This window comes from Alexandromys fortis, unplaced genomic scaffold (genome assembly GCF_014885135.2).
Source record: "Alexandromys fortis isolate MF-2015 unplaced genomic scaffold, M_Fortis_MF-2015_v1.1 scaffold_9, whole genome shotgun sequence".
Classification (NCBI taxonomy): Eukaryota; Metazoa; Chordata; class Mammalia; order Rodentia; family Cricetidae; genus Alexandromys; species Alexandromys fortis.
In genome coordinates this window covers 18,292,452-18,312,591 of record NW_026067892.1, presented here as the reverse complement: position 1 = coordinate 18,312,591, position 20,140 = coordinate 18,292,452, and the positions used below count along the sequence as shown (strand labels likewise).

The 20,140-nt window shown below is 50.8% G+C and overlaps 1 protein-coding gene across 1 annotated transcript in view; it reads right to left on the bottom strand.

Annotated features, from left to right (window-relative positions):
* Positions 1 to 20,140, bottom strand: part of Hkdc1 (hexokinase domain containing 1) — a 42,483-nt gene that overhangs the window by 8,953 nt on the left and 13,390 nt on the right. The window contains exons 3-15 of the mRNA XM_050138440.1: positions 18,507 to 18,655; positions 18,293 to 18,412; positions 17,456 to 17,551; positions 16,333 to 16,432; positions 14,672 to 14,855; positions 12,759 to 12,914; positions 12,071 to 12,304; positions 10,742 to 11,046; positions 7,868 to 8,013; positions 7,672 to 7,791; positions 3,495 to 3,590; positions 3,275 to 3,374; positions 1,458 to 1,641 (exon numbers count right to left, since the gene is read on the bottom strand). Of these exons, the coding sequence (XP_049994397.1) occupies positions 1,458 to 1,641; positions 3,275 to 3,374; positions 3,495 to 3,590; positions 7,672 to 7,791; positions 7,868 to 8,013; positions 10,742 to 11,046; positions 12,071 to 12,304; positions 12,759 to 12,914; positions 14,672 to 14,855; positions 16,333 to 16,432; positions 17,456 to 17,551; positions 18,293 to 18,412; positions 18,507 to 18,655 (1,990 nt within the window). The remainder of the gene's footprint in view (positions 1 to 1,457; positions 1,642 to 3,274; positions 3,375 to 3,494; positions 3,591 to 7,671; positions 7,792 to 7,867; positions 8,014 to 10,741; positions 11,047 to 12,070; positions 12,305 to 12,758; positions 12,915 to 14,671; positions 14,856 to 16,332; positions 16,433 to 17,455; positions 17,552 to 18,292; positions 18,413 to 18,506; positions 18,656 to 20,140) is intronic.

The window sequence follows — 20,140 nt, the reverse complement described above, 5'->3', positions numbered from 1 at the left end:
AGCCTCAGGCCACGGAGCACAGTCCCACAGCGCTCCTAGCTCCTCACTGTGCTGGGGTGCCCGACTCCCACCCAGCACCGAGCACAGAGGTGAATGGAAACAAAACATAAGTCATGCACACATGGAGCCCTGTGTGGCAGTCTCCTACCCACAACTGTTCTAGGACCCAGTAGAAAAAGTGCACAAAATCACAAGGCAGCTCTCTCAGGTTCAAAGGACAAACGGCTCGCTGTGTTACCTTCTAGCATACCAAAGCACATGCTGGATCCCTGGCTCCTCAGCTCTTCTCACCCTGGCCCCTGCTCTAAACTTTGGTCCATGGACTTCCCTTCCCCAGTTTCTCATTCCTGTCTAACTCTGCTGTTTTGCCTTGTGTTTTCTTGGTCCTCTGCTCCGGGCTCTTGTTCCCCTCTCTTGGCCCTCTCTCCTTTTGGCTCCTCTCTCCTCGCATGGCCCAGTTCAGTCTACTGCTTCCTCTTCCTGCTCTGGACTCTTCCAGATGCTTCTGGCTGCACTCTCTCTCCTGTCTACAATAAAAAGCTTCTCATCAACCTTATGTAGGAGCAACCATGTCCTCATTACAATCAAAATTCCAGTTCCAGTCCATTAAACCCTCAGTCCAGACATAGGAGCCCCGCAGAGAGACACAGGACTGAGTCCCAGCACTTTACCTGAGAGAAGACCACAAATGGGCACTTAGAGATAAGGTCTTTAAACCCTTCCTAACGCAGTGCTAAGAACTGAGCCCGGGCTTTGTGTGTACTACACCAGAACGCCACAACTATACTGCACCCTCAGCCTGAGGGCCCTTTGTTTCAGACCAGCTCACACATGGGGTTACAACAGCTCACCTGCCACCCAGCCATAAAAATTACCAAAGCAGGGTGAAGAACCGCCAATCCCCATCCTGTCCTTGCTCAAGCCTCTTTATAGTCAATGCTCTCATCTCGACAGTCCCCAAAAGTGTCCTTGAACCCCAGTCTCAGCGCGTTCCCAACCTGTTCAGCCTCTCCTTGCTTATCAGCCATCATAATAAACCTGTTTCCGCTCAGCTTACATATTATTATACCAATATCAAGCTTAACTGGGACAGAGATTGTAGGGGTCACAAAGTCTAAAACACTCTCTGGTCCTTTACAGAAGTCTCTTAACCCTGTTCCAGGGGAAGGGCTCAGGCTCACAAACAGGGCCTAGTACACCGCTTCTGGCCAGTTTCCTGACCTCCAGTAGCCTTCATGGTACCCAACAGAGATTAGAAAAGCGACCCCTCCTTCCCTGTTAGAAACACCAGGATGGCCTTCTTTTATTCTAGGATGACCCTGCACTGACATCTGGTACAGAGGTCTAGACATAGACAAAGCTAATCAGGCTGATGCTACCAGAACGGAACGGCTCCTGGGTTTGGAGAGACTGTTCCCATCAGACACGGTGTGCACACAAGCACCTGCCTTTCTCACCTCTGCTTGCCCGGATTCAGGGAGCCCTCATCCACTTCCTTGTCGTACTGGGTGCAGATGTCGTCTATGCAGCCGTTATCTCCGAATCCTCCCCACTCCGTGTTGATGCACATCTGCCCTTCGTCTCCCTCCACCAGCTCAATGTTCCTCATCTCCTCCATATAGCACACGTTGCTTCCCGTCCCTGGAAGGAATCATGGAGGGACTTTAGACCTCAAAGACGACACTAGATCTAAGAGATGCAGGTGAGTCCCATAAAAAAGGGTGGGGTCTGAGACAGAGACTAGACGGGATTCCAGCTTTGTATTCAGCTGGCCAGTCTTAAGCAAGTGCTCTATGGAGTTGTTATAAAGACAAAAATAAGGCATTAGTATATTTTCTCCACATGCTAAGTAGCCAATGAGTGATATGTGCCATCCTCAGCAGTAGCAACAGCATCCCCATCACCATCACTGTCCCCATTACCACCACTTTCAGCATCCCTCCATCATCATCAGGATCACCATAAGCATCATTCCCATCATTAGCAGTGCTATCGTCATCTTCCCTACCGTCATATTCCCCATCACCATTAGTATCTCTAGCCACATCATCATCCCCATCATTCCCATCAGCATCCTCACAGCAGAAGCATTATCATCATCATCACCAACATCCTGGCCATCTTGCCCATCATCAGTATCATCATGATTATCCCTATCACCATTGTTATCAATATTCTCATCATTCTCATCATCACCCTTCCCATCATCCTCAGCAGCAGCAATCTCATCGGCAAACAAAGCTTCCAAGGAGCAACAGGCTTAGCAGTCAGCACGAGGACCATGAGGAATAGTCCAACCTTGGACAAGAGGACTTTTGGTATCTGGGAGCCATTCTTTCCTCCCTGCCCACGACCTGGCCCTGGAGCTCACACAGTGGTCTAGGTACCTATCCTATTCACTTGCAAAGGCCTCATCTGTGCGATCTCCTGGATGTGGCCCAACCTTCCTGCTGATGGGTAAACTCACGGGAGTCAGAATACTTAGCCTGTTCATGCTTACCAGCCAATGGGAGTCTGAGGGAGAACACCAAACACATGTCTATCGGTCTTCACATGCCTGTCTAGCCTCCTGCTCTTATCCCGTGAGCCCAGACAAGCCCCAGAGCCACTTCTCCGGGTTCTGTCACCACTCAGCTATGCTGTCATCTAGAAGGCTGTTCATGCTCATCTTTAAATCCCACCTGTCCCCTTCTCCCTCTGGAAGCCACTTTAAATCTGGACCACTGCCAGGCTACTTCAAAAGTTATCTAAAGCTCCTGTGTCATTTCAAACCACTCCCTTTCTCCAGCTAAGTCTCTTTTCAAGTCTTGCCCTTCAGATGCGCCCAAAGAATCAGACGGATCTAGGCAATGGCAATAGCAGAGCCAGAGTCTAAACCCAGCTCTGTGGCCCCAGACAATCATGCTCCACAGTGGCCTCCTTCCTTCCAAGACACGGGTATCAGAACCTTAAGTTCAAAGAAGGGAGTCTAAGGAAGGGGGGGGACATCGTAATGAGAGGAGAATCTAAAGATGACACACTGTATCAAGTATGAAGCTGTCCAAAACGCAAAGGAAGAAAACTCCTTTGTGTGTCTTCTTCCTCAGTGAACAGAATGACCATGGCTTAGAGCCTTGGTGAGACAGACATTAAGAGATTTGGAATTAGTTGGCCTAGAACCCCAGACTGAACTGCATCTACCTTTAGAGTAACCTCTGGCAGTAGAGCAGTGACCCCCACAACTCCTCAAGAGAGTCAGATGGGACCAGCCAGGGGGTCACACTTGACCACTCACCTGCTATCAAGCCAATCTCACAATTGGGATCTTCATAGCCGCATGTCATCATGGTCCCCACCGTGTCATTCACGATTGCAACTATGTCCAGGTCAAACTCCTGCGAAGGAAGCAAGCAACGGCCCTGAAAACGGACTGTGCAAGAGGCACCAAGGCCTGTGTTACAGGGCCTGGGCATAGCATGGCAGAGCAGGGGAAGAGGGCAAGGTCCATAGCCTACGTTTCTCCTTTTGATAGCTTCTCTGAGCATGTCCACCACGTCCTCCCCTTCGCAGTCGGTGGCCTTGAAGCCTTTGGTCCACCCTACTAGAGTCCCCTGAAACAAAGAAGGGGTCGTCATGTGAGCAGCACATCTTAGGGTCACAGAGCAGCTCCAACAGACATGAGATACGAATCTGATCCCAGGGAACATGCCTGCTCTTGGCCTGCTTCTATCTCTACCACCCCCACATGGCCCAGACAAGGGCTCCTGCCAAGTGGACTCTGCATAGCTCTGCACGGTCTTCAAGAGTCGCCTGTGTCCCTGACACCGCCACACAGAATCAAAGTCTGGAGTCAGAGTCATCCTGCTTCTAATGTGGCCCGTAACAGACTGAGGAGTCCACAGAGGTCGAGTTACACAAGGCCAATCCTGTCAGCCAAGGCATTGATATACAGTGAAAAGCGCCATCTTGTCCTCCCACCCAAGAGTACTGCGAGGATTTACTGTCTTCTCCATCATTATCAAAGTTAACACAAACCAGCCCAACTGCACCGTCAGAAAACACGGCACATTGGAGAATCATACTCATCATATTACACTTTTAAATGGAAGTCATTAAAACACAGGTAGACACATTGGAGCACAGGACTGAAATCTCAAGGTCCAAATCAGGAGCAGAAGGAGAGAGAGCACAAGCAAGGAACTCAGGACCGCGAAGGGTGCACCCATACACTGAGACAATGGGGATGTTCTATCAGGAACTCACCAAGGCCAGCTGGCCTGGGTCTGAAAAAGCCTGGGTCAAAACTGGTCTCGGTGAACATAGCAGACAAGGAGGACTACTGAGACCTCAAGAACAATGGCAATGGGTTTTTGATTCTACTGGACCTATTGGTTTCGTGGGAGCCTAGGCAGTTTCGTGGATGCTCATCTTACTAGACCTGGATGTAGGTGGGTGGTCTTTGGACTTCCCACAGGGCAGAGAACCCTGATTGCTTTTTGGGCTGACGAGGGAGGGGGATTTGATTGGGGGAGGGGGAGGGAAAGGGGAGGTGGCGGTGGGGAAGAGACAGAAATCTTTAATAAATAAATTAATTAATTAAAAAAATAAAGTATACAAGTAAAAAAAAATGACAGAAATATTCAGCCGAGAAAAGGGCCTGGAATGATATGTGCCCAAGGGATGATTATCTTTGGATCCAAGACTATGTGTGCATGTTTTTAAAAGATTCATTCATTCATTTAATGTATATGCATGCTCTATCTGCAAGCATGCTTTATGCCATCAGATCCCACTAGAGCTAGCTGTGAGCCACCATGTGGTTGCTGGGAATTGAATTCAGGACCTCTGGAAGAACAGCCAGTGTTCTTAACTGCTGAGCCATTTCTCCAGTCCGTTATGAGTACATTTTAGTTTTTCTATATTTTCTAAAATCAATGCACTTAATGTTCGTGGTGGTATGTTAGTGTTTAGAGGCTATTACCCTGGTCTGGGATTTATCTAGCCCAGCTCTGCAGCCTAGAAAGCTGGAAGTGGGAGCAACTGGCAGCACTAGGGTGCTGGACCAGGGAGGATGGCCCATGGAACCCTAACTAGACAACAACATCGCACCCTGAGGCCCTCAGCCATCAAACCTCCGTCTCCCCTCCACAGTTCTCAGGACATGCTCCCAGCTGGAAAACCTTTTTTATACATTGCAGCCATATAAAAAATATATATATAATCTTTCATCTTTCTTTTCTCCTGCGACCACTGCCATCTTGGCTCTCAGTTGCCCACCATTTTCACCAGCCTCCTCTGGGCATCAGGACAGCCGTGAAATGCCGGTGTCTCAGAGCAGAGGTGCTGCAGAGTTTGAGGCCCATCCGTCACTCAGAACCACTAACCGCCATGCTGGGTTCTTCCCCACACAGTCTGTTCATTCCTTCTGGCTTGTTTTTTGTTTGTTTGCTTGGTTGGTTGGTTGTTTTTTATGTTTTTGTTTTGTTTTTAGTTTTTGTTGTCGTTTTATTTTGTTTTGTTTATTTCTGAGATAGAGTCTCCTTATGCAGCCCTGGCTGTCCTGGAACTCACTATGTGGACCATAAAGACCTGCCTGTCTCAGCCTCTCAAGGGCTGGGCTTAAAGGTGTGCCCCGCTGTACCCCGTTAGCCTATTCATTCTTAATGGTAGTGATAGCATGAGTGCATTGGCCTTAAAAAAAAAAAACAAAAAACTAAACTAAAATGTCACTGAGAGGAATAAATCCCTGACTTCCCTTCCAAAGGGTAAAATCCCTCCAAACCCTTTTCTCTCCACTACGTGTACTTTGAAATGAGCAAATTCATATTTTGTGTAAATTACGAGTGTTGTTTTCCTTGCTTAGCAACACACTGTGGAGAGCTTCCCAGATCACATAATGTGGCTCTGCTATCTACTTTCAATGGGCAAAACTATCAACTATAATTACACAGAAATCTGAAAACCCATAGTCACGCCTACAAAAGTAAGCAGAATTCCTACCCTCATTTTATAAAGACGTATTTATTTTCTAAGTCTGTATGAGTGTATGTGTGTGTGTGTGTGTGTGTGTGTGTGAGCCTGTGTGTATGCGCATCATGTGTGTGCAGGTGTCAAAGTGAGAAGAGGGTGTCAGATGCCCTGGGACTAGAGCCACCATGTGGGTGCTGTGAACTGAGCCTGAGTCCTTTGCAAGAACAGTAAACGCTCTTAACTGCTGACTCATCTCTAGCCCCTAACCTCACCTATAAAATGAAGAAACCAAACCACGGAGCCAATAAATGAGGAGCCTGACAATACGACTCAGAGTCGGTGCTCTTAACTGCCGTCTTATTCTTCCTCCACCCCAAGCCAGGTGAAGTCCATGTCTGGCACAGAGTAACACTGTGGATGCTTTTGGTATACATACTATATCTCAATTAATCCAACCTCCTCTTCCTCCTCCTCCTCATTATTGAGGTCAAGTAACCCAGGCTGGCATTGAACTCCCTACGTAGCCACAGTTGGCCTCCGACTCTGGATCCTCCTGCCACCATCTCCCAAGTGCTGGTGTTACAAGCAGGTGCCCTTAGGCTACCTGGGTGAACTGTCTTTTGTCAAACAGCAAAACCCTACAACTTCAGTGCCTCCCTGTTCACATATGCTGTTCAGAAGAACACAAAAATCATTTCCCAGCTGTACTAATTAGCCTTCCCTGGTCATTACCTTCTCAAACCTCTCCATAAAACGATTGGACCCCTCTTTTCTAATAGGGTCTCATGTGTCCCTTTATGGCATAGCAGGCCACATCTGAGAGGGATACTCCCTAGATCCAACCAACTTGTGGATGAAAAATGTTCAGAAAGGAGCTAGAGAGACGGCTCAGAAGTTAAGAGCACTGGCTTCTTGCTCTTGCAAAGGACCCAGGTTCGGTTCTCAGCACCCACCTGGTGGCTCACAACTGCCTTGGAACTCCAGTTCCAGGGGATCTGCTGTCTTCCTCTGGCCTCTACAGGCACTGTGTTGCACAGAAGCACACGCAAGCAGAGACTCAAAAAACAAACAAAAATAATTTAAAAAGTATTCAGGAAATGGAACTGGGTCAGTTCTGATGCATCCGGACTCTGAACATCCTCCCCTAATGGTGACGTAATCTAGAGATGGCATTCAGGAGGGTGTGTGCAGGGTCTGTGAAAGCACTATGCCATTCTGTCGAATGAACTTGAGCAACAGCGGATTACAGTACCTGTAGGGAGTCCTGCACCCAGCTGTCTGCAGAGGAATGAACCCTTAACTCTTTTGCGAATTTCAAAGCACCAAATAGGGATTAATGAAAGTTTGTAAACAGAAAAACCTTTACACAATTAAAACCTTCTACACGATGTACTCCCAGCGTGTGAACAGTGGCCTGGTGATGTGGCTCGTTTCAGTAGAGCGCTTGCCTGGTATACACACAGCCCTGGGTTTGACCCCCAGCACCACGCGCACTGGGTACAGTGGTGCCTGCCTGTAATCCCAGGACTCAGAAGGCAGAAGCAGGAGGTTCAGAAGTTCAAGGTCATCCTTGCTACGTAGGGAATTGGAGGCCTGCCTGGAATACATGAGACCCTGTCTCAGAAACAAACCCTAACATGAGCACGGACAAGAGGAACCTTGAAATTGCCGTGAGGGAGGGCAGCCTCTAGGCCGGCTGCGTGCTTGGCAAGGCCGCCTTACCTTGTCGATGCACGTCTGTCTGCAGGGAAAGGAGAACGTGAAGCCCAAAGGCAGCTGGGCCCCCTTGAGGCCCATGTAGTCCAGGAAGTCAGCGATGCACTGCACGATGTGGTCAAACAGCTGCAGGGAGAGAGTGGCATTCATGCAGGGTGGGCACTGAGGGGTGTGGCAGCTGGCACCCAGGCCCAAGGCTCACCTCCTCTCCAGTCCCCTGCATGATCTCCAGGGGGATGGCAAAGATCTTGTTGTACATTCGCACCGACTTCCGTCCACTTCGGATCTTCACCAGGAGAACTCGGAAGTTGGTTCCCCCCAGATCCAGGGCAAGAAACTTTCCTTTCTCTGTGGTAGAGAAAAATGGAGGCTGCACCCCACCCACGAAGGCTGAGCAGGGACCCCCCTACTGGAAGCTTAGAGGAAGGACAGAGGGCCAAGCCCAGCAGAAAGGGAGCCTTTGCACCTGGACTCCTAGACCAAAGGAGCTTCAGGCCCCAGCAGGCGCCTTGAACCAGCCTTAAGCCAGGGCATTTCTCTTGGCCCTCATTTCCCCCAAGACCCATGCACCACCCATACCACCCACGGCTTCTGAGAAAGAGCTTCTTGTCCTGGGTTTCTTTCGATGTCTACTGAAGGAAGAGGTGTTGTGGAAATTATGTGTTACAATTTTTTATGCTGTGGAATATTTGCTTAATGCCGCAAAGGTGTGTTGCATTCTTTTATGTGGCATTTGTTTAACTCTGTGAAACTGTGTTACTTTGCCTGCCTAAAACACCTGATTGGTCTAGTAAGAGCTGAACAGCCCATAGGTAGGCAGGAGAGAGGGATAGGCGGGGCTGTCAGGCAGAGAGAATAAATAGGAAGAGAAGAAAGAAGAGGGAGCAAGCAAGAAAAGGAGGAGAGGAAGATGCCAGGAGCCAGCCACATAGTCACACAGCCAGCCAGACATAAGAAGGAAGTAAGAAGGAGAAAAAGAAATGCAGAAATAAAGCCCAGAGGCACAAGGTAGATGGGATAGTTAAAAAAAGTCAGCTAGAAACAAGCCAAGCTAAGACCCGGCATTTGTAAGAAAGAATAAGTCTCCTGTGTTTATTTGGGGGCTGGAGTCAGTCCCCAAAGAATAAGAGTAAAACAACAACAAACAAACAAAACCTACAAGGAGGCTGGGCTTTCAAGGCTTCTAGCTCTAAACTCCACTGACCAACAGGTCCCGAGTACTGTGCTGAGTCAGGGCTTCTGGTAGAGGTGGTATTCACCAGGCACTCGGGGGACTCTAAGGGGAGATCCTGGTCAGCTATCCTGAGTGGAGAGCATTTCCATCCTGTTTAAACAGTCCAGGGGACCTTACACCGTAAACGTGAGCCTGTTCTCCTTTTAGTGTCTGCAGCTGTGCGGGTGGGAGGGCACGTGTGCCACGGCACGGCGTGTATGCAGAGGTCAGAGAACAACTTTGTGGTGTTCGTTCTCTCCCTCCACCTCCACGTGTGATCCTGGGATTGAACTCAGGTTGCCAGGCTTCCGCTGTAAGCACCTTTACCCCCTGAGCCGTCTCACTAGCCTGGTATAAACCAACTCTTGTTCCTTAGTCTCCTGGCTGGGAAGCCACCTCCAACCCTACATCATGGAACTAACTGTGCAGGTCTCCAACCGCAGAACCCCTTCCTCCTCTGCCTCTCAGGGTCAGAGCCTGGTCTACCCAGAGTGAGAGTCTGGTCTACACGGGGTGAAAGCCTGGTCTACACAAACTCTCACTGCTCTCCATGTACCTACTCAGGTCTAACCACACCGGTCTCTCTTTCTCAAAATTGCCACAGATGCCATTATAGCCATCTCTAATATTCTGCCTTGCGCCTGCTGTTTCCTGGCCTTTTATATTGTCACCGTTTCCATTTCTCCATCTGCCTCCCTGTCTAAGCCCCATGCATAAGGGCACAGACTATACTCTACTGCTGGGCCCAGAACAGAATGAAACACGCAGTTGCTGCTTTGCGGAGATTTGAGGGACAAGGGCAGAAGAAGCCAATGAGTGAAAGAAGAACCGCCTGGTGTATCTTACTGTTCTTGGTCTGTCCATAAACCAAGGTGCACACCCTTAATCCCAGCACTCGGGAGGCAGGGGCAAATGGATCTCTGTGAGTTCAAGGCTAGCCTGATCTATAGAGCTAGTTCCAGGACAGTTAGGGTGACACAGAGAAGCCCTGTCTCAAAAAACCAAAACACCAAAATTAATATTAAAGATTCGGGGTATGTGAGCCTCGGAAGCTTACTAGCCTGTGGTGTTCATGAAATGGGAATATTCCCTCTTCAGGTAACAAAATGACAGCATCCAAAGCAAACAGTAAGAGCATGGACCAGCAAGAAAGCTGAGCTCAGCGGGTGCGGGCACTTGCCACAAAGTCTAACGACCTGAGTCTATGATCCTTAGAACCTATAGGGTGGAAGGAGGGAGAACCAACACCCACAAGTTGTCCTCTAACCTCCAAAATAAATAAAAGTTTTTTTTTAAAAGTTTAAAGGAAACCACCAAAGTCAGTTAGCAAAGGTCCTCATTCCCGGCAGAGGCTCCAGAGAGTCCTAGCAGTGAGGCAGCCACAGAGAAGGTCACAGAGAACTCCACTGCTCAGTGGTTTTCTTCAGCTGCCCACAGAGCAGTGGCAGAATCCAGAGCTGGAGAAGTCAGGACAGAAAACAGTGAGGCGTAATGCCAGAGTTCAAAGCTGGGAAAGGGCCTGCTAGAGTAAGCCCTGAAGGCCCACAGAGCCCAAGTGTCCAGAGGGAGGCTCAGGCGCAGCCTGGGGGCTTCTGCTGGTTCACAGCACGAGGTCAGTTCCTATTCTCACCTGCCCTGAGAACACATACACACATGCGCGCGTGCGCGCGCGCGCACACACACACACACACACACACACACACACACACACACACACGGTTTAACCAGGTCTTGCAGCTCCAGAACTAACCTCTACCAACTGCCCTCTCTTCTCGCCCAAGGCTCTAACACTCACTGCGTTTGCAGAGTGTCCGTGGGAGCTCTGCACACCCTACAGAGCAGGTGACGACTGTCCCAACCTACCTGTGCCATCAGGCATCCCATAGACATAGGTGGGGAGCATCTTCACCGTAGCCAGAGCGTGAGTCTTTTTCTTCAGCCCGTACTCTAGCTCAGTCCGCATCTTGTCCCTCACACCTATGAGTTGCTCTCGGGTCAGCTGGAACAAGGCCAGCACCTTGTCAATCTGCTTACGCTGGGCCTGCACCCGACAGGCTACCGCGGTCACCATGGCGGCCCCCTTGGTGCTGCCACTCTCTGACAGGAGGAAACGGACATCACAGTTTGGGACCAGTCTCCTCACCACCTTGTGCAGGCGTTTGGGGTACCTGAAGGTAGAGGTGACAGTCGGATATTGAAGAGTCAGAAGAGCTGGGTGTGACCAGTGGGAACAGACACGGGGCTAGCGGGCAATGGGTCTGAGAGGGCCTTCTTGTTGGGCAGTTAGGGATGGACTACAAGTGGGGCAGTGGAAAGGCCACTCTGGAAGCTAAGGGAAGAGCTGGAGTTTCAACACAGAGGGCGTGTGCGTGAACAGTGGGTGATAGATGCCACCTCTGTCCGAAGAGGAAGGATTTGCTTGCTCGGTCCTTTCTAGGGTGGACTCTCCTGGCTTCCAAAGATGCCCCCGGTTAGCTAGGGGGTCCTTCGCTCTGGATCCTCCCGGGGAATTTTCATTTCCCCACATCTTCCTGACAACCTCTGCCGTCCCTGATTTTCCTCATCGGTAACTAGGTTTTCCTGAATTTTCAGTCTTACCACTCAGTAGGAAATAGTGGAGAGAAAGACGGCTCGATAGACTACAGAAGGAAAGGCGGCTAGGAGATAGGAAGAGAGAGAAACAGACAGACAGACAGGCAGGCGGGCAGATCGGCATATAGACACAGAGAGATGAATGATGGACACACCGATGGATGTATACATGAATGGACAGATAGATGACTGACTTTCTAATTAGACAATTGCTTTAACAGACTTTCTTTTTTAAGGTGGGTCTTGCCATATAGCTCAGGCTGGCCTCAAGTTTGCTCTCTTCCTGCTCCTTACAGAGGAGTTCTCCGTTGCTCTGCCCTAGAGAACCTGCTATTGGGCCACCCCTCTGAATTCTAGGATTGCTGCCATGCGCACCACATTCAGCTCACGGCCCATCTCTTTCAGAGTGAGCCCCCAAAGCACCCGACCAGCAGCGTAGATGCAGCATCTATCGCCATCTACCCCTTGAAATCTCAGAACTATTAAGAGGCAGTTGGTTCTAGCCGCCCAGCTATGCAACATAGACCTGAGAGAGCGCCAGGGCTCAGCAACAGCGGAGACTCCGTAGTGCGCTCCAGGCTGGTGGTGAGCGGCACTTACTGGGGGTGTATTTTGTAGAGGGTTCCATCCATGCCCACCGTGGTGCGGAGCCGGGCCAGCTTCTTATTCTCTCGGAGGCGTGTCAAGATGGCTGCCAGAGCGGCAGCGCAGAGATTGGCCGAGCGGAAAGAGACGATGGTGCACACTTGCTGGACGGCAATGCAGTCCGACTCTGAGGGGTCCAGGCCCAGATTCACCAGGATCTCTCTCGTATTGGCCAGGCCTTCTTTGTACCTAGCCAGGGGACAGGAAGAGGGGCCCGTACCTCTCCATGCTGTGGCCACCCTCCCCGGATGTGTGCGCTATCTCACAATAACACAGTCTGGCCAATGATATCAGCGCTGAGAACAGCTGCTGCCGTTTACTAAGCACGTGGCTCTAATTCCCCAAGAGATCCGCGACTGTAAAAACATTACTAGTCACTATTTAAGGGAGGAAGAAGGCAGGGAAAAAAAGCATGGGGGGGCATCCTAATATCGTAGGCCCTGGCTAATGAACCCACAAGAGCATGACACGGAGCCATGCAGAGATGTCTAGTTTGTCTGAAACGATGCCCAGGGCTGAAACTCCCTGTGAAGGAGGAAGGTCTGGGTCCTACTGCTACTCTGTCACCTGAGCACATGGTGCCATGGCCACCAACCCCTGCCCCCCACAAAGGCAAGGCAGGAGGACCACCCCAGCAACTTACTTCTCCATGGCAGCCACGTGCTGGGTTTCGATCTTGCCCTTTGTATGGAGAGCGGAGGATTTTGCACCCCCAAACAGGAGACCAACTTTGGCCATCTTTAGTAGGATGAGCCGGACCAACTCCCCCATGTACAGACCACTGACCATCTTCTCGAACCTGCAGTGGGATGAGCGGGTCGGTGGAAGTGGCGCCTCAGGCTAGGCTAAGCAGCATTGGTTCCCGAAGGCCAGCACACAGAGCAGCCCTGGCCGTGGGGAGCCCTTCCTACTTTGGCCATGAGGAACCACAATGTTGCAGGCTTCTGCTACTTTCTAAGCTCATTCCGCCATGGAACAACAAGCCAGAGCAGAGACTCACTCTGAGGCTTCCAACGCCCACACTGAGTTTTTGCCTGGTGCTGAGATTGCAGTCTGGAGTGTCTACTAAAGGCCATTTTGTCAAAGGCTTGGTCCTCAGCCTAAATGGCACTGTCGGGACATGACGGACCTTTACGAGGTGGGCTTCATAAAACTTCACTCAGCATTAGGGGCATTCCTTGAAAGGGAGAGAGGGACCCCAGACCTCTCTCTCCCCCTCTGTCTGTCACACCCAGCTCTGAGGGAAATTCCCCCGGGTATGGTTTCCTCCACCTCATACTTCTACCTTAGCTAATGCTGCCTGGCCCCAGCTGGTCATCGACTAGAACCTCCGAAACTGTGAGCCAGGCAAACCTCCACAAGCTGACGCACTCATAACATAAAGCTGCCTGACAGGAAAGTTGATGAGCTCCAGAGAAGGTCCACCACGACGTGAATGGAGGACCCCGGAAGGCAGCCCTCATCTCTACTCTGAGTCTTCATACAAATAACTGCAGGTTGTTTTCTCTATCATCCCAGTCCTCAGATATAGTAAGATAGAAAATCCAGGACTATCTGTTTCATGACCAGCCTTACAGCCTGCGATATAAAAACTCACTGGGGCTGGTGAGACGGCTCAGTGGTTAAGAGCATGTGCAGTTCTCAGCACCTACATCAGACAGCTCACAACCTTCTGTAACTCCAGCTCTGGGAGAGGGGGACCCAATACCATCTTCTGGCCTCTGTGGGTGCCTGCATTCACATCTGCACAAGTATATGTGTGCACACACGTGTGTGTGCACACACGTGCACACACACAAAAATAAAAACTAAATTATTTTTAGATAATCATCTTAGAACAGTGAAGAAACAGAGGGCAAACAAACGAAATTCAGGTTTGATTTAAGGGAATGGAATTTCTTTTACATGAAACAGAGATAAGTGAAAATGATAGTATAATGAACACTATGGCCTTGGCTTGTCACAGTTCATGGTTACAGGAAATTGGTATGTGCAGGGATCGGCCATAGCCAGCGCAAAGGCAATGAGTTACAAAGGATGCACAAGGCATTGCATGTAGAAAGGACAGCGCAGCCAGCTGTGTATGAGCCTCGAGTAAGCCCAGCACATAGCAAAGAGCTGCAGAAGATGCCAGAGTCGCTGCTCTACAGGCCATGGCTGAAGCTCAAAAAGGCTGTGACCAAACAGCAGACAAGGTGGCTGCTGCAATATGAGGCCCTTGAGGATGACGGGTGGCTGGGGAGCCCCTGGGGAGCACACCCAGGAATCCCAGGGCAGGGTCCCGTGCTTTCTGGGCCTGGCTTTCCTCTGTGTCCCTTCGCCTCCATACTCAAAGAGGGCAGAGGCTCATTTGGTTCACAACCTTCTCAGGAGAGCTTTGGACGCCCATGCTTACTGCAGAGCTGTGGACTGCCTGAGAGCTGCGATTGCAACCTAGGAAACAGACTCCCGCGGGAGCTGACTAGCCACAGTTAGACACCTTCCCTGGCACAAAGAGGGCCTGAGTGGGCAGGGACTGCCCGGTGCTGATGCCCGAATGAACAGGAGGGCACTCACAGTTGCTTCCCAGGGTTGAGCGAGCCCAGGTCCAACTCTCTGTCAAACTCCGTGCGAATGTCCTCCAAAGCCCCGTCGTCCCCGAAGGCCCCCCACTCCGTGTTGATGCACATCCTCCCCTCGTCACCTTCCACGAGCTCGATGTTGCTCATGTCTTCCATGTAACACGCATTAGTGCCTGTTCCTGGGAATCGGGTCGAAGAGAACACGTGAGAAGAAAAGGGCTTCCGGTTGGGTGAGCCGCGGGGAACTTAACCACCCTGAGTACTGAAAGACGAACGCAGAAAGCTTTCACTCTGGCCCCCTGGCTCTGGAGGTGGAAACCCCTCTGGCAAGCCTGAGCTTGTGAGGAGTGAGGTCCATGGGCGAGGCCCACAGGTGGAGCCCACGCCTCAGGTCATCATGGAGTCAGTTATGGCTGGAGGCCATTGTGAAGCCATCCCTGTGAATATGTACCAATGCTTAAAAAAATACCAGGGAAGAGAAAATAAGCCATCCTCATAAATGAAAAAACACAAATCCTTGCCATCAGAGTATTTCCTTACGCTTTCCCTAAGTCACCTCAGGACAGGTGTAGTTGTACCCTTGTTATTGGAATTAGCCTTTCAATTGCAGCCATTTGAGGCAGGAGCTCACTCTTAAACCCAGGCTAGCCTGAAACTCACTAAGTAGCTCAGGCTGGCATCAAAGTCACAGAAATCTTCCTGCCTCTGGTCCATGAGGGCTGAATTACAGATGGTAACTGCCATGTCCAGCTCCAGCTGAGCTTCTCGGCAGCATAGGAGAGTGCAGGGGCATCACTGTGAGCCAGCCCCAGCCCCGAGCACGGGCCCAGCACACCACAGCATGAAGAGACAAGAGCAGGAAGGAGGGGGCAGGGGATGGAGATGGGGGGTGGAAGAATGGATGGACAGAGGGAAGATGGATAGAGGGGATGGAGATGAATGGAGGGTGGATGGAGGATAAAGGAGGGTGGGAGAATGGATGGAGAGAGGGGAGGATGGAAGGAGGGACATAGGGAGGGAGGATGATGGAGAAAGGGTGGATGGATACAGGGGAGATGGATGAAGAGAGGGAGGATGAATGAAGAGAGAATGACTAGAGAGAAGATGGATGGGTGAGGGGGATGGATGGAGAGAGGGGTGAAGAGGGAAGAGGAATAATGGGTGGAGGGAGGATGGATAGATACACAGAGGGAGGCTGGATTGAGGGAGGGAAGAGATGGAATGAAGGAGGATGGATGGAGAAGGGTAGGATGGAGGGAGGGGGAGTGATGATGGGTGGAGGGAGTACGGATGGATGGATGATGGATGGATGGATGGGTGGGTAGATGGGTGGATGGATGGGTGGATGGATGGATGGGTGGATGGGTGGGTAGATGGGTGGATGGGTGGATGGATGGATGGATGGGTGGGTAGATGGGTGGATGGATGGGTGGATGGATGGATGGATGGGTGGATGGGTGGGTAGATGGGTGGATGGATGGGTGGATGGATGGATGGATGGATGGGTGGATGGACAGAGATGGTAGGTTTCCTATCTCTCTGTGTTGTGTCTTCTGAGAAGTGACAGCACCCTTCATATTGATTTAGATTTTACTCAAACTCAGCCCAAAACTAGTTCCCTCTCCCACCTCCAAAACACCAAGTCCACTGAGTTACCAATGATAACACCGACTTCACAGCCCGGATCGTCATAAGCACAAGTCATCATGGTCCCCACAGTGTCATTAACCAAGGACAGGATGTCCACGTCCAGGTCCTGGTGAACACAAGGCCTCAAGGGTATCAGCAGTAGGAAGTTTACTCTCCCCTGCCCACCTCACCAGATCAGTGAACATCATTAGACATGGTCTGCAAGAAACAGCTTTTTCAAGGTTCCAGGTCTAGGGGAGGAGCGGGGAGCTTGTGTTCCTACATTGAGTGGAATGACTTCCGTAAAAGAGAACTATGGAAACAGTCCCTGGTATCTACCCCTGGAGGACACAGTGGCAAGCGTATCTGTCCTGGGGAAAATGGTATTTCTAAGAGAAAACATGCCAGCCCTGGCCTACAGGGCCCTGCCAGCCAGCAAGCATGGCTTTGGTCAAAACCCATCTTTCCTACATGGGTTTCCTATTCTGTCGGGTCAACTCCAGGCCTTACACCAAGGTTCCCTCCGGTCTGTAGGGCTGTCTTCAAGTGAGAAGAAGGGACTGGAAGGTGGCACATCAAAATGTTCTTCTGGAGCCGGGGGATCATAATTCAGAGTGGCACACCCTGCCACCATTCTAGGGGCTCGTTCACCAACTCAGTCAATAACAGCAAGGATAACTCCTCTTCTCACCAGGCAACATGCACTTTAGGCTCTAAGTGTTTTATTTGGGAAATGTTTAAGTGCTTACTTTTGATACTATGTAAATATTGTCAAAATGTTGGAGCAGGGAACGAAATAGAGAAAGCTGGGTTTCTCAGTATTTGTGTGTTTTGTTGGTGGGTGGGTGGGAGAACTAGGCCTATGCATGTGCTTTGCCACCACAACAGCCCAGCTCCAAAAGGAGGAAAGGTGGGGTTTAAACACAGTGACAGCAAAAGTCCTCCTGAAGGGCTGTGGTAACTGGGGACCCAGGAAATAAAAGGCTGTGTCTCTGTGGTTCTCCAGAGGCCTAACTGTGCCCATCCTCACTGCAATGAGGATGGGGACAGCCCCACCCCTCCCATTTCTCCTTCTAGGCAGGTGCAGCACAAGGGCCCCAAGCCTAAGAGTCAAGGACTGGGAGGCTCCCCGCCCGAGTGAGTCCCTCACCTCGTGCTTTTTCATGGCGTTGGCAAGGCGGTTCACCACGTCTGTGTCCTGAACTCCCCGGGCCTTGAACTTTTTGGTCCATGAAAGGAGGAAGCCCTGTGAGGATGTTTCAGGTTAATGTAAGGCCGCGTTCACGCTGGCTTCTCTTCTCTAAGCTCCATCGCTCTGATTCTTTGGGGTTTCGTTTTGTTTCTAATTAACGCATAATAGTTGCATGGATTTATGGTGTACAGAAGGGGCCTTCAGTACACAGTTCCGTCAGGGCAATCTGCATAACCAGATTGTTATGTGCTTTTTTTGTGTGGTGGTGGTGGTGATGATAGTGAGATTTATCCAGATTTCCAGCCCCCTCAGTTATGGACAAAGAAATAGACAGGAAATAACTCTGGGTCTCCAGTCAGGGCAGCAGAACTCAGACCCACAATCAGCCCCCAGGTTGTTTTCTGTGCTGCACTGCCACCATGTGGCCACTGCCACTAACTTCTGCCTTTCTAGGCTCAGGCAACCTCCTGGTTTCACCAAGCAGAGGAGAGATGAATGGCTTCTCCCTTTCAGGTGCCAGGAGGCAGAGGCAGACCCCTGCTATTCTGAGGCCAGCATCTCCTGGCACCCTAGATACGTGTGCTTAAGGCTCACTGCAGACCCCGCTGACTCAGGGCCCAGCAAGGCCTCCTGACAACCGCCTAACCTGCCTGCGTGCTGTGTGCACAGAATCAAGGCCCCACATCACCCAGGTCGCTCTCACACACTAGCAAAAAGCAGAGGAAAAGACGGACAGCCCAGAATTTCATGCTGCTCCCTTGCCCGTGTCCACATGCCCCAACCCTCCCGTCTTACCTCATCCAACTTAGTCTGTCTGCAGGGGAAAGAGAAGGTGAAGCCCAGGGGCAACTTCTTATGCGTCAGCTCTCTGGTTCTCATGAAATCTGCCAGGCAGTCAGCTACGTAGCCAAAGAGCTGCAGGAGAGAACGCAGGCACAAGGCTTAAAGCAAAGTCTCTGGCGGCACCGCCTCTGGCCGCCGGTACCCAAGCCCGTCCTCCTGCTGGTACCTCTGTGCCGTTCCCGCGGATGATTTCATTAGGCGTTGGGTAGAACTGACTCTCCATTTGGACATTTTGCTTCCCCTCTTGAGAGACTTGCACCTTCAAGACCCGAAACTTGGATCCTCCAAGATCCAGGGAAAGGAACTCCCCATTTTCTATAAAACCCAAATAGTCACAGTTCAGTAAAGTCACCATTCTCCTGTGTCCCAAGCTGGCCATACAGCAAGTGCTGTCCAACCGCACAGCCCCCACGGATTAGTGTCCTCATTCCGCTTGCTTGAGGGTTGGGGAGTGGGGTCTTCAGTCCACACCATGCTGTAGAGGACTGTGATCCCAACCCTGCTCCGCTTGATCACGCTGGAGACACACTGGAGAGAATGAGCCAGTTCACTGGGAAGAGGCCATGTGACCCCACTTTGTGGTGGGGTCTGAGGGAAGAGCCTTGAGAGAAGAGCCTATGCTAGCAGGCTGCATCTGGGAAGAAAGCTCTAGCGTCAACCACACGGGAAACTCGGATAAAGGCATGAGGAAGAGAGGGGTGCAATAAAGAGAGGCTAGCCTCAGGCAAGCCCCAGTCCTCAGAGGGAAACAGCAGGAACCGGATAATAGACACTAGGGTACCAAACATATTTAATTGGGGGAAGGGGCACAATCTCTCCCACGGGAGTAGATACCAGCAGCCAGCCTGGCCCAAGAAGGATGCCTCAAGGGAAGATACAGAGTGACACATGTTTTGGGTGAGGCACCCCACCCTGATGACACCTACACAGGACCTTTGCCAGTGCCTTTGGTGTCAGCCACATGTATGGGAAGTTCACCTCCTAGCATACGGAGTGTTTATACAAAAGGATCGATGTCTGCAGAGTGGATTCATGTGCCAGGTGGGCACACCGGAGAGAAAGTCCATGCCTGCAAACCCAAATAGTCATACGATGTCATACAACAGCATACTTAATATCATACAATGGCAACCGCAGCTACCTGCCTATCAAGGGCCAGCTGGACAATCTCTCCCTCCTGGAGAACCCTGAGATCTAATGCAGAGGAACATCTCCACCAGACCGCAAAAGCAGAAGGCACAGCGAGGAAGTTCACAGGCCCAGCCCCCCCCCCAAGCTGAGCATACACAGGTCCCTGCTTTAGGGGTTCCATGAAATTTGGTGTGCCTCCTTCTCAGTCCCCATGTCCCTGCATAACAAACATGTCTGGACTATGCTCCAGACATTTCTCCATTCTGGCAATCCAAGAGTTAAAGGCCGAGGCTTAGATGGCACGAACAGTGTTGTGCAAACTGGCACACATGCATGTCTCTGGGAACCTAGCTTGCAAGCAACTGGTGATGTGGGAGTGATTTCTTATTAATAAAGAAACTGCCTTGGCCCATTTTATTGGATAGAAAATTAGGTAGGCGGAGTAGACAGAGGAGAATGCTGGGAAAAAGAAGCTGTGTGAGGAGTCGCCATGGTTCTCCCGTTCCAGACAGACGCAGGTTAAGATCCTCCCTGGTAAGCCAGCTCGTGGGCTACACAGAATATTAGAAATGGGTTAGAACAATATGTAAGAGCTAGCCATAAGGAACTGGAACTATCCGGGCCAGGCAGTGTTTGAAAGAATACAGTTTCCGTGTAATTATTTCTGGG